The sequence below is a fragment of the Fulmarus glacialis genome, unplaced genomic scaffold, assembly GCF_000690835.1.
Source record: "Fulmarus glacialis isolate BGI_N327 unplaced genomic scaffold, ASM69083v1 scaffold30723, whole genome shotgun sequence".
Lineage (NCBI taxonomy): Eukaryota > Metazoa > Chordata > Aves > Procellariiformes > Procellariidae > Fulmarus > Fulmarus glacialis.
In genome coordinates, this window is record NW_009201483.1 from 363 (window position 1) to 13,529 (window position 13,167).

At 42.9% G+C, this 13,167-nt stretch overlaps 1 protein-coding gene across 1 annotated transcript in view; it reads right to left on the minus strand.

Annotated features, from left to right (window-relative positions):
* Window positions 1-96: 96 nt before the first annotated feature.
* GATAD2A (GATA zinc finger domain containing 2A) overlaps window positions 97-13,167 on the minus strand; it is a 21,821-nt gene continuing 8,750 nt past the window's right edge. Inside the window, 9 exon segments of the mRNA XM_009573968.1 lie at window positions 97-1,000; window positions 1,944-2,130; window positions 2,885-3,246; window positions 3,787-4,066; window positions 4,927-5,094; window positions 6,266-6,397; window positions 8,475-8,564; window positions 10,155-10,286; window positions 10,821-10,950. Of these exon segments, the coding sequence (XP_009572263.1) occupies window positions 870-1,000; window positions 1,944-2,130; window positions 2,885-3,246; window positions 3,787-4,066; window positions 4,927-5,094; window positions 6,266-6,397; window positions 8,475-8,564; window positions 10,155-10,286; window positions 10,821-10,950 (1,612 nt within the window). The 3' untranslated portion in view covers window positions 97-869.

A 13,167-nucleotide genomic window follows, 5' to 3' on the forward strand; every position in this document is an offset into this window, starting at 1 on the left:
CAACAACAAAAAATAACCCTCCAAAAAGAAAATAATCAAAAACAGTTTCACTTTTAAGTCTCTGGGAACATATGAAAGGCCCAACTGCTCTTCGCTGAATTAGAAAGACTGAACAAAGCTGTTTGTCTATTCAGTAAATTAGATTTTAGACTACCAACAGTTCAAAGTCTATTCAAAACAGAATCCAACAAAAGTGAGAGACTCCTGCACTGGTTCCCACCTACCAGACAAGTTTTGGTGGCAGCCAGTCCCTTAGAAAAAAACCATACTCAACTGGAATTTGAGTTTGCACTTATTTATCATTAGCTCATCATCAGAAGATTTTGAAACATTATAATCTGTAGACTGCCTTCCTGGCTGGAGGAGGGGCAGGGAAGAAAAGCAAACATGAACTTGGCTCACTAAATGCATCTGCAAGATTGGGTTGAAATTCCTCTCTCCTTGAACTGACATCCATGCTCAATCGTGAACGAACACCATGTTCCTGGTGAATGGGTGGTTATTAATAAAGAAACCGAAGGCAGAGAGTCATTTAGTCCTCCTTTTGTGCTGGTGACAAAAAAATATCCAAACTAAATACATAAAGCCAAAAAAAAAAAAACCAACCAGAATTCTTCCCCTTCCCTGACAGCCTTCATCATCAGTCAATCATACGAATCTGATAACCAAATGAGCTTAAGTCTTTCCCACCCACGTGGCGTCATCTTCTCATAGCAGGGACAGCAGCACTCGATGGGATGAGGAGTGGTCTTCTTGCATCCTATAAAGCCTGGGGCATATCCAGCTGGGATTAAAGCAGATTCCACTGTAATGTGGTATAAAAGGATGGCAGAAACAGGAAAAGTCTTCCTCTTGGGCATTCCTCTGCATTATTTCCACGTGGCGGACTGTGGGATGGACCGTGGGGGAATCATATCCAGGAGATATTCACGCTGGCGGTCTACTGCTGAAGACGACTTGTGCACAGCTAAACTAGGATTAACAAAAGGTAAAGCCCCACCTGGCGAGATAGAAAAGAGAAGAGAGAACAAATGTCACAGTATGATAAAAACATGAGACAAAATAGTGGCAAAAACACACTACTTTTATTTCACCCACATGAAAACAGATTATCTAAGTAAGCATGGGGCACTATTGGCCATGAAGGTCAGACACCTTCAGAAGATGAAAGCTTCCAAAATCATCCGAACAAACAGGAGCAAGATCTTGTACCAGAAACGAAGATTTGAGCAGGCTAGAGCTCTCTGCAATGAAATTACATTTTAAATGACAAATAAAGCTGTCAGGAATAAAAGATCAAAAGAAATCCATTTAATACTGGGCAAGAAAGTAGATCACAAAAGAGCTAGTTGCTACAGTGTTTCCTTCCTGGAGATCCTAATTGTCATTTAAGAAAACAAATTACTCTTCTCAAGTCAGATTCTTACATATAAAAAGAAGATTAGAATTTATAATTTCCATTTATTCAAAGCAACAGGTTTAGTTATTTCAAATCCTGAGGAATGCCCGAAGTGTGCACTGTAGCCTTACCTAGAGCAAAAACATCCATTTACTGCATGTTGCTTTCAGCAAGGAGAAAACACGAGTCAAAACGAAACGACTGAATTAAACTCCCAGAAACAAATGACAAACTCCTGCAACGCGGTTCTGGCTGTGCATACGGACTCAACGATGAACAGTTTGACATTACATCTATTTAGTCTGTTTATAAATGTGTAAAGCGGTAGTTTCTATTTGGTAGCACCACCTGAATGCCCCTTTTGATGAGCATAAACCACACCAAAAGCAAGTGCCAACAACAATACTACGAGCAAAGCCTCGGTACCGTCGGGCTTTCATGCAGGAAGTGTCAAAGAGAAAGCATCCTTACCCAAAGAACTATGATTGTTGGACAGAGTGCAGCTAGTAAGTACAAAGAAAAGAAACTTTAGAGAAAAATCTACCTGTATTGATGGGAGTCTTCTTCCAGGCGGCAGCGCTGCCCTTGCTGACAGGTCTCTCAGCATGCTTACCTGGCCTACTCCCAAGTGCTGCTGCAGACGATGCATTCTGCAACTTGGGTGACTGGCTAAATGCATGCAACACTCCTCGCGGAGCTCCAGGAGGACCTCGAGACATCTGGCTAGAAGTCTGGCAAGAGAGCAAATGGTAAGACAGGCATAGCGGTTTGCTGTCTCTCAAGTATAATAGCCTTGATGAATCTTTACTGCCCCTCTCTCCTTTCTTGGCTTGCATTACAGTAGTTTCAGGGCTGAAAACTTCCAAGACATCTCTACAACAAAGTAAGAATCAGCTTTCTACTTCTGAAAGCACCTGTAAGGGATGAGGAGTTATACTAAACTGCAAAGCAGCAAAAAATGTGCTGTGTAAGCATCTCCATACACAGGCAGCATTCTACTTCCCTGTCCTAAATAACCTGTACCTTGATGACTTCGACTCAAAGCAGCACTTAAGCAGCTTCTGTCTTCCTCCAACTAAAAGGTGTGTGAGATCCAGTCCCTGTCATGGATGGCTGCTACCATCACCTTAAAACTTCACAAGCAACATTATGTGTTCCTGGCTCAAGCCAATTTTTCTTTTTTCTGTCTTGGGTCAATTTACTCTTGTGTATTTGGCACCAGAGCACCTTTTTCCATTCGGTACTTCCTAAAAAAATTCAGGAACAGACTTTGCAGGATATGAGTTAAACACCCTGGATAATTACAATGACTCTGCAGAAAAATACCACTCTCTTCTGCTCTTCAGAACATAATTTAAGTATCAGGTCCCCACATGACAAAAACCACTTTAACCAGTCTGGTTTTAAGCTTAAACTCAAACACACACACCGTGGAGCTTAAAATATTGCGAGTTCATGCATCAGTTTCATGCTTGCACACCAAACACTTGTGCTTGGAGCCGCAGGACCCTTGCCCCATCATCACCGAGATCTGGCTTCTGTTGGACGGAGCCTTACCTGCTTGAGCGAGTGGTGCTGCACTATAGGGTCTGACTTGGTCTGTACGGGAGACGCAGTCTGTTGCAGTATCCTTTGCTCAATCTCCTGCTCTTGCTGCAGTGCTTTTACGAAAGCAGCCTTCAGTCGGTTAGTGTGCTCAGCTTTCAAGGCCTTTTTCTGATTTGACGTCATGCAGGTTTCACACATAATGGTTCCGTTCTTCTCTTCCCTCCAACGGCAGGTGAAGTCAGTCTTACACTGAGCACACATATAGGGCTCGCGAGATGATACAGCGACCGAAACTTTACCTGGAGAACACAACCAGCTTAGCTCAGCTCCATCTGTGGCTTCTATGAATGAGTAATACTTGAGAAACCTCAAGAATATTCCAGCATAAAAACCAACAAAACAAAACCCCAAAGCAAACCCTCCACCCTTAACTCTCCTCAGTCTGAAGCCTTTTGCATTACTAAATCTTTAAACTTTTTACTTCAGTGAGTGTGTAGGTATCCAGCAGATACTTCTTTAGATACCGGTTAGAGAATTTAGGGGTGATGGACAAACAAGTGGCTGATAGGAAGCGAACAGCTCTGGGGAGAACTGGATGCATTTTAGAGAAATCTTTACAATCAGTGTCTAGCCTATGAGAAGTCATAGCATTGTGAAATTTCAGAATTTTACAGTTAAAACAGTTTGAAAAGTATTAAAAGAAGTGAATTCTAGATTTGACAGAGTATGACAATTTAATCCTGCGATGCCTGAAACTCATTGCTGCTGCTATTGAGATAAAATCCAGATGGGAAAGTTTCTCTCTTCGCCTTTGAGGAACATTTTTAACGCTATCTCACCTTGAGTTTCCAGCAAATTCTGCACAACTTCTTCCAACCCGACTAAGTAAATAAATTCGTTATTAGCTGCACTTGGCAGGAAGTTCATCTCTGGCGCAGGCGGCTTGGGAGGAGGGATCTCCAACAGCGTCTTCTCCAGCTGCTTCCGCAAGGCGAGCTTGGCGGCGGCTTGCCGGCTGGCCGGCGAGTCGTTGGAGTTGACGATGGAAGCGGCGCTGGTCGTAGTAGCATTAGCCTGAGCGGATGTCACGGTTGTACCTTTGATTGAAGTTGGTGAAGCCTGAGAGGAAACACAACACAGCTTAGTGACAAGTGCCAGATGGTTCGGCGCTTTCGAGCCACGCGCTCCTCTGCATCGAGAGGGAGGCAAGCAGCGCTGGCTCCGCTGCGCAGAGCTGTTTGTGTGCGATGAAGGCTGGCTGCTTGGGACCAGACCAAACCGCCTGCCTCTCAGTCTTATTTTTGTAGGTGACCAAACAGACCACAATACATACATTCACTCAACACTGTACCTGTCATCTAGCGCTCTAATTCTTTTTCTGAGAACTTTATTTTTCTCTACTCATCTTTTTTTTATAAGGCAGTTTTAGAAATTCTAAAGAAAAAAAAACAAAAAGGAGTCCTTTTCCTTATGATTTTGTCAAAGCGCTGACTTGAAATTGTTTCCTTTATCTACAGCACTTGTATGCCAATATCAGATGTTAAGTTGCTGTTTCAGTATTTCTTGGTGTTTCAAATAGGAGTGCTAACCCATTTTGAGCTCTGTTTACCAGAACACTCATCTATTTATGCTTCTTAAGGAAGAGAGGAAAAAAAAAAAATTCTTATGGACAGCTTCATATTGAAATACCAAATGTGAAATGAGGCACAAAATTCCGTGCACTGAAATATGTATTTCTTCCCAATACTCCGTAATGTTTTTCTTCATTCCTATGTACAGAAAGTGAATGTGAACAGCGAAAGGGACTGCATGGGAAGAACAAGGAGCAGGACAGCTGTAGTAATAAGCAACCACATCAGTTAGATGACAGCAGGCCACACCAATGAGATACAGTAACCGGACAATCAGTAATTAAAACCATTTATCTGTTCCTCCGAGATAAATGTTATGTTTGGCACAAAATATCTTACAGAACTCACCTGCGGAATATTGACAAGCAGGCTGGTGTTGGGGACGTTGGCGACACGGATCAGACCCTGCTGGATAATTCGCTGCCCCTGAATTTGTACACTGGGGACCGATGCCCGCGGAGCCAGCAGCAGCGGAGGCGGCCCCGTGCTGGAGTGCTGTCGGATGTTGTGGATTTGCTGGGAAGACACAGAAATGGGCTGATGCAATGGTGCCATGAACAATGGGGAGGATTAGATAGTAGGAAGTAAGTGGTGGGAGTCGAATGGGATGAAATGAGACAGTGGAAATGAGGCAACGCAGGGAACGCAAAGAAAGCGTGATAATTAACATCCGTGTCAAAATGTGATGGTTTTTCCCTCTCCCTCTGTCAAAATGAAACAAGTAGAACATAACGTGAAGAGATGCTCGTATGTGAGGCCATCACATTACAGCCAAAACAGCTGTGCCAAAAAAAAAAAAAATTAAAAAAAAAAAAAATCTAAGTTTCCAAGTCAAATTTCTTTCAAAATGTATAGTTAAGCCTGTTTCATTTTAAAGGCATTAGGAAAGCTATTTCTCAGAATGAGTTTTTCTCCATAATCAGAACAGAAAGAAAATGAAATACCAAATCTCTATCTTCCTCCTTAATGCTGGCTATGCAACAGATAAAAGCAGACCTTTCACGGCAAAATAAATCCTCATTTAACAAGGAAATGTTTTTTTCCTGGTATCCCATGGAAGTCATAATTTTAGAAGACCATATCAAATTGAACATTGCTTTCCTACTCCTTCAGTGACACCACTATTTTCTGTTATAGGTGATAAAGACCCTGCAAAGCAGCACTTTCAGACTTCCAGTCGATTATCTCATTTCAGCAGCTCTTACTCAGTGGCAAGACAGACACAATGAAGGGGGGAAAAAAAGTGAGTTTTAGCATTTGAAAAGGTGAAATTGATATGACAGAAAGAATAATGAAAGGAAAAAATGGAAGAACGAGGGATTGTGTTTCACTTCCTCTGCTGCCGCTCTCCTAAAAAGCGGGTGAAGGTGGAAGCCTGTAAATTAATTTTTATAATAAAGGCAAACAAACTGCTTTGGCACAGCTAAGGGAAGCAGCTATGCAGGTTAAGACCGTATCCTGCATCACCACAGGATTTTCTCATGCTTCACTGGAAGTGTTATGGGACAGCACAATACACAAAACTGAAATGATGTGGGATCTTTCAGCTGCAATACATCTAGCCACATTAAGAAATTCCGGCAAGAACTTCATAGGTTCCCTCCAGACAAGCAGAAAGATGACTAAGAAAATAGTTAAGATGCATCAAGGAAAAACAGAGCGGATCTACCACAACGTAAATACTTACCTGTGCTCCTCTGACAAGAGGTGGCATTACTATCTGCGTGTTTTGCTGAGTTCCCAATTTTGAAGAAGTCTGCTGCCCTCCACGGACCAAGGGAGGAGGAATAACAGTGCCTGGTATACGTGTAGAAGAGGTCTGCAAAACAGAAAATAGTTTACTCGCATTGTTTTGTTCTGGTATGTATATGCATGCTCTCTTCTGCTGCTTAGTGTGCCGATAAAGCAGTATGTGAAATCTTACGCAGCAATACAGGCATACGTAAGGACGCGATGGCAGTCTGGCTACACACTCGGGGATTGTTCTCTCTCATCCTGCATGGAATTTAAAAGGTAAAGAGTAGCCCTGAACAACATTTTCATCTGCCCTCCCGCCGCTGAAATTCAATAGCTCAAGAACTGCTGTACTGAGACACACCAAAGAAGCACACCATAACCCGAGTACAAGAGCAGGGGGCACGCGAGCACAGCTCTCCTCTCTGGCTGATGGGACGGATGCAGTATCTGTCCTGAGCCAATGGAAATACTGTAGGACAAGAGATGGCCGGGCTGGCTTCAGTGCACTTAGTGTCCAAAACAAAAAACAAAAAAAAAAAGAAAGAAAGAAAGAAAAAAGTGTATTTTGGGGGGAGTAAGAGAATGGGGAAATACAAACTGCTGTCTTCAAGGAGAAGGCACAGGGCAAACAGAAGTTGGAGATGCAGGAACCCCGGGAGGTGAGCAGACCGGGCATGTGCATGTATGTGGGAAGGAAAAAAGAGAGAGGAAAAGGAGAAAGCTTCAGAAAAATGAAAAAGAAAAGGAGTCAGGCTAAAGAAATTTGAAAAATTGCTGCCCATGCTTTTTGGGCTGCAGATGCATTAGATGCTTGAAGTTTCTCGTGACACTATAAAAGGTGATATGGTTTCATGCATCACTTACATTCCTGCAGACCACTAATGCTACACAATTGAGCCCGAGAAGCACTCGCTGCTCAAGAGCAACAAACCTCTCCATCCTATTCATGTGGCTTTACACGTCTTGCCACTTCCCTCACTCAAGCCCCAAACTGACCATGATCTGTGAATGAAGACTTTAAAAACACTGAAGCTCCCACTTTCATGAGTGACCATGTGTACACACATGTACATATTTAGGCAGGTGGGAAGTTTTATCCTCTTCTGTTACGCCTTTCAACTGAAGACCAAATGTTAACTCAACTCCTACACACAGGAATTAGTAGAGTTTTTACAGTCAAGCAAAAGCAGATGGAGGTTAGGTTAATTTGCCCAAACACCGCAAGTTAGACAGAGTAACTTCAATTCTGGATTCTTAGCTCCCAGCTCTCTGCTCTGTCCAACCGAAGTTTCACTGTCTGATTGCTGAAGATTTAACTTGTGGTCCAGTTCCTCTGAAAGTGCTGTCTTCAGTGAAGGCAACTTGCCTCAAGGAAGAGATTACTCCAACTGACAGATTGCTTTAGGTTTTGTGAATGTTTCCTGAATGGATAGCAAAATTACCCCTTCCCTCGAGTATAGCATTCTAGGGGATTTTGAAATGAAGAGTTGCCATTTTCCAAGTGAAGGCATTTTGTGCTGAAGCAGTTTTGAAATTTGTTTCGAATTAGCCCCAAGTAAATAACCAGACATGTTTTAAATCCAAACCCAAAACTAGATAGTAGACTCAAGAGGAAGATTAGGTTGACAGATGTCAATTGCCTCTGCTTTTTTTTTTTTCCTTCCCCAAAGCTTTCCAACATTTTATTTAATTTAGTCTGAACCAAGATCTTTCCTAGCATCATGTGCCATTCAGCCACCAAGCCAAAAGAGAAAAATCATATGATTCACTCAGCTCTTACAGTTAATCATACTGAGGGCACAATTAAGTCTCTTGAGGATGCGGCAACAGGTTGCCACAATATTTCTATGACGTAACTCCATGGCATCCTCTTTCGCCAAAGGTCGTTAGTACTAGTATGGATGTATTTATCAGCAGAGTGGATCAGGATGATCAGCCACTGAAAAATAAGCTTATGAGAGTTATCTCCATGTGACATCCTACTTTTATCTCCCACCCCAATTGTTCTTAAAAAGCTTATAGTGGGGTTTCGGGAGTTTTAAAAAAAAAAATTCCACCTGACTCCAAGGCATTAATGTGATGGGACTGTCCTTCCTGTACTGTGCACCTTCTTCTCTGCTCCGTGCCCTAAACCTGGCAGCCTGGCCCACCCCACTGACCTGGAGGGACGGCTTGCCAGCAGGAACACTCTGCGGTCCCCGCACCAAGGGCGGAGGGGTGGCCACAGCACTCCCAGAGGAACCAGCAGGCTGGAAGAGGAAAAACCAGAAAGAAAGCAGACGAGTGTAAGGGTGTAAGCAGAATTACAGAAGCTAAGGGAATAAAAGCGTTTACCTCCTTGTGCCTCAGTAAGAGAATCTTCAAAGACTGTGGTTTTCCCCCTCCCCCATCCCTTTCTTCCTCCAAGCATCTCAACATGCATATTTAAATGAAGAAATTATTAGGTAAGTATAGATAAAATTATACCAGGAAAATAAGAGAGTCTATACACCAAAAGCAGAGCAATGTCGAAATCTACTTTGGCAGTCTCAGCTTAGACCCCACTTCAGTCTTATCCATTACCACTAGTGGTCTAATAGTCTCACTAACTATTCAAGGTTCAAGCATAACGCAAAGTGAAAAGAGTTAGGAAAAAGTTTAGGAAAAAGACTTCAGCTATCAAGAAGTTTAGGATATGCCATTTCACCCTAGTTAGTTCAAACATCCAGAGCTCATTGGTCAGCGACCAGCAGTGAGTTGAGTGATGCAGGTACTTGCATTAGTTTTAATTCCATCTACCGAAGCACTCAGAAGTCTGGGAGAAAGACGCCAATAAACAACCAAAACCAGCCAAGAGAGCTGTATTAACATCCATCTGCACCGTGAAGTGCACTTAAATCTACACATCGCCCCCATCACAAAATCCATCAAGTCAGCATCACGCTGTAAAATAAAATCGTTTAGTTGCCATTGTTACAGATACTTGAAATTTAGCCTGTGCCTTGATAGCAGCGCGTGGGGTGTTCGCACGCCCCCTCACCTCCCAACCTCCTCTGCTCTTCTCCTGCCACCCGCCACCTCTACCCTTCAGTGCCAGCATGAACGGCACACATAGCGAGCAGACCGGGCAACCGCTCTGACAAAAAGGTAGACGTTTTTCTGGGTTCAGTTTCTGATGAAAACAGTACTTCTCCCAGCACTCTGGAAATCGTGCATGGTTTTGTGAGATGAGGGGTGGGGAGAAAAGAGGAGGAAGGGAAGGGAGTTCAGGGTGGGAGGGCTGAACCATTCCTTCCAGGGGCTGCCTGGATTCTTGGATGATGAAAGCGTGCAGCTAACCACAGACTTACTTCACCTGGTAAGACCTGGAATCCAGACCTGGGCTTCTGCCACGCAGCACAAAACGCAGCCCTCGGCTGCCAGCTCCCAGAGCCTGGGGTTCAAACGCTTTAACTCTCCCTGTCAGCACATCTGTCACATGCAAGAATCTCCTCCAAATGTATTTCAGCAACCTCTACGCAGCATTAAGGACTGGACGGAGCGTTTAATAATTGGAAGTATATTACATTCATAAATGCACCTGAGTTTTAACAAAACGGTCTTCAGCTTTTGAATACAGTTGATAGGATACACTGTCTTGTCGTTTGGTCTTGGCAAGACAGAAAAAGGAATTCCACAAAAAGGAATGGTTAACACGATAAGCCACTATAAACTTCATAAAGATTTTATGAAAAATGAGATATGCTTTATTTGAAAGCTATCTTATGTTCCAAAGGCTATGGTAACTGCCACGGTTATTTCTATTTTCCCCCCTCCATTTCAAAAGATGAGATGATAAGCATCTGTAAGAAAATAAATACCGTCTGAGTAGTGGTCTCCTTCTGGATTTGACTTTGCCGTAACTTTTTCAATAAAACAAGCTTTGCTTCTTCTAACCGTAACTCTTCTTTTAGTTGTTTAATCATTCTCTCACGCTCCTCTGGACTGCTTTTCTGCAGGGCCAGGTAAGGCAATAGAGGATGGGAAAACAGGAAGGGGGGAGAGGGAAAAGATAGATACCATACAAGTTACAACAAGAACTTACAGCATTATAATTGTCATGTATGTCTTAATATTACTGACATGCCTGCAATATATGCACACAAACTGAGTACAGAGAAAGAACTCAAAGGCAAAAAAAAGTTTGAGATATTTTCACTAGCAAAACAAGTAAACAAAGTCAAATGAAGAGTCAGACAAAAAAACCCGTGTTATGCCATGCTGAACAAGCGACATTGTGCCCACTAAAAAGCCAATTCTGAAAAAGGTGCACTTTCGAAGCATATGAAAATCAAGGAGGTAAAAGCCTGGAAAAAAAAAAAGACATCAGCTTTTAACAGCTTCAAGATTCCCTGCTTGCAAATCCATCTTTATAAAACCCATATCCACCTGACCCTGTGATCGCAGGTGCCTCTGTAGAAGCAAGTGGTATGTTTTCTTCTTCCTAGATGGCACAGCTTAAAGTGTGTCAAGACAAGAAGACTCACCATGAGTGCCTCTGTGTTGGTCTCTTTTAATGCTATTTTTGTTAAACCATTCATTCTAGGGCTAGAAGGTTCATTGTCAGATAACACTATAACATCTGGTGAGGGGACTCTCTTTTCTCTCTTTATTTCACTGCAAATCAAAAGAAAAATACAGAGAACGAGTTAACAAAAACAAGCAAACAACGACTTCATGCTGCAAAGTAACATTATTTACAACCTCCTGCCAGATTAATCCTGAATCTCTCAATTCTGAATAAACATGGACAAGTTCAATCAATTTCTATTCTCCTCGTGGATAATTAAGCTTCCCAGTATAAAAGCTGCAGCAAGATGCAGCCACAACACATAGCAATGGTGAATTCCTTCAAATTAGAAGCTTTTCCATCAGCCACTTCACCCCCCTTAGAAGACACAGCGGCTTTCCAGGGCTCTGCTTGCACCAGGGGAAGACCACATCCCACCCCTAATCCAGGGACAAACAGGTCACTTGCTGCTTCTCTTTGATGTGCTGAAAGGCAAATCCATATCCCCTTTTCTTCTTCCTTTCCTAATGCAAATACTTGTAAGTTTTTACTTTTCCCCACCCAAGTTACTGAATCTGAAGGAAACCCAACACAAACAATTCACACCTATTCACTTACCTAGGTTTAAGTACTTTACGGCATTATTTTCTCTCTACACCAACACTACAAAATTCTCTTCCACTACTAACAGCGGAAACCTGTAACAGTCTCAACACAGACGGACACATCCACGCAACTTCATCGAAAACCACTGAAACACGTCCAGGCTTACATTGATTTTAACTCTTTATTTGGCTTGAACGCTCAGTTACTTGAGTGATGGCTGCACCTTCCACCTGAATTCCTGACAATAAATCACCTCTCAGTTCCATCACCTACAATTATCATATGAGAACAGAATCTTAAACTACGTGAACCAAAAGGGACAGAGATGACGTGATGTGATAACAGACGCCAGTGCCTCTCCTCTGCTGCACAAACTGGTAACTGCCAGATCACCTTTGGTACCAGGATTTGGGATTTCAAACTACGAAGTATTTCAGAGCAAGGTTTGCGTCATCTGATTGCTGAGAGGTTTAGCAGGAGCTTCACAGGAACGGGACAGCAAAGTCTTCTGCACTGCCCAGGAAATGACAGTGCTTGAGAAAGGGCCAACAGCAAGAATCTTAGGAGAACGTAACACAAGTAATTGTTTTGTTTTTCTTGTAACCAAAAGCCAGAAGCAGGAACAGTAAAGTTACAGTGAGAACCTTCTGGCTTACAGTTATGCATTAAACAAAACGCATAAAGAATTTGTATCAAACACGATGAAGCAAATACTTAAGCGTGGTTTGTATTAGTCACAAATAAGAGATGTGGCATATGAGCTTTGTACTTTTAAATATCAGGCAATTACTTCTCAGCCTAAACAACAACTTCTAGACCTAACTGATACGCCACATTTATTAGGAATTCAATGATTAACAGAAATTAATCCTTATTATCTTATTCAGTGATGCAAAGGATATTCACACTGAGTAACAGCACTGAAAAGCTGTGTACCCCGATAAGCTCTGCGAAACACACACCTTCAGTAAATGCTCAGAGCAGGTCAAACGGTATTTTGGATACTGCAAAACCAGCCGCAAACACTGCAAAAGCCAGCTTTTAAAATACAATTTCCATGTTAGTGGAAAAAAAAGAAGTACAGTGTCCTCTAGAGGGCACAGCAAGCCAGTAAACTCGAGTCATTTAAACTCTGAGGTTGTTTCAAAATTAACAGTGGCACAGGTGAAGTATTTCCAGCTTTTTCCTGTATCTGAAGGCACCAAACTGGCTCAGGTCGCTCTTAGCAGGGAAGTAACTGGGTGGGGCCAAGCTCTAACTGGCTCAGTAAACTTCTGCCAACAGCGGTGAACAGCAGGCGCACAGGGAACGCACCGACGTGTTGAGCTCGTCGCTGTGAGTCCTTTTCAGGTGACAGCTGGAGCAGCTCCGCGCGAAGGACTGAGACTCAACTGGAGCCAAGTGCTGGCCCTTCCTCCTCAAACTTTAAGGTTAAATCCCTCCCAAAAAGCATAGCCCCTTAAAAAAAAAGCCGAGAATCACATAAACACGGGGATTTGAGCAGCCAGCGTTTGCAACCTGAACCAGTCCGCTTCTGAAACACAAGGGCTCTTCTCCCAGCTCCACCCTTAAACCAGCCCGCACGGCTGCAGGGAGGGAAGCTGCAAAGAGCTACAGGGTCAACGCATTACAACCCGAACGCATCCACAAATACGAGGTGATGCGAAGGATTTTATTTGGCTACAGAAGATGGCTCTACCATCGGCGACGCTTCGCCC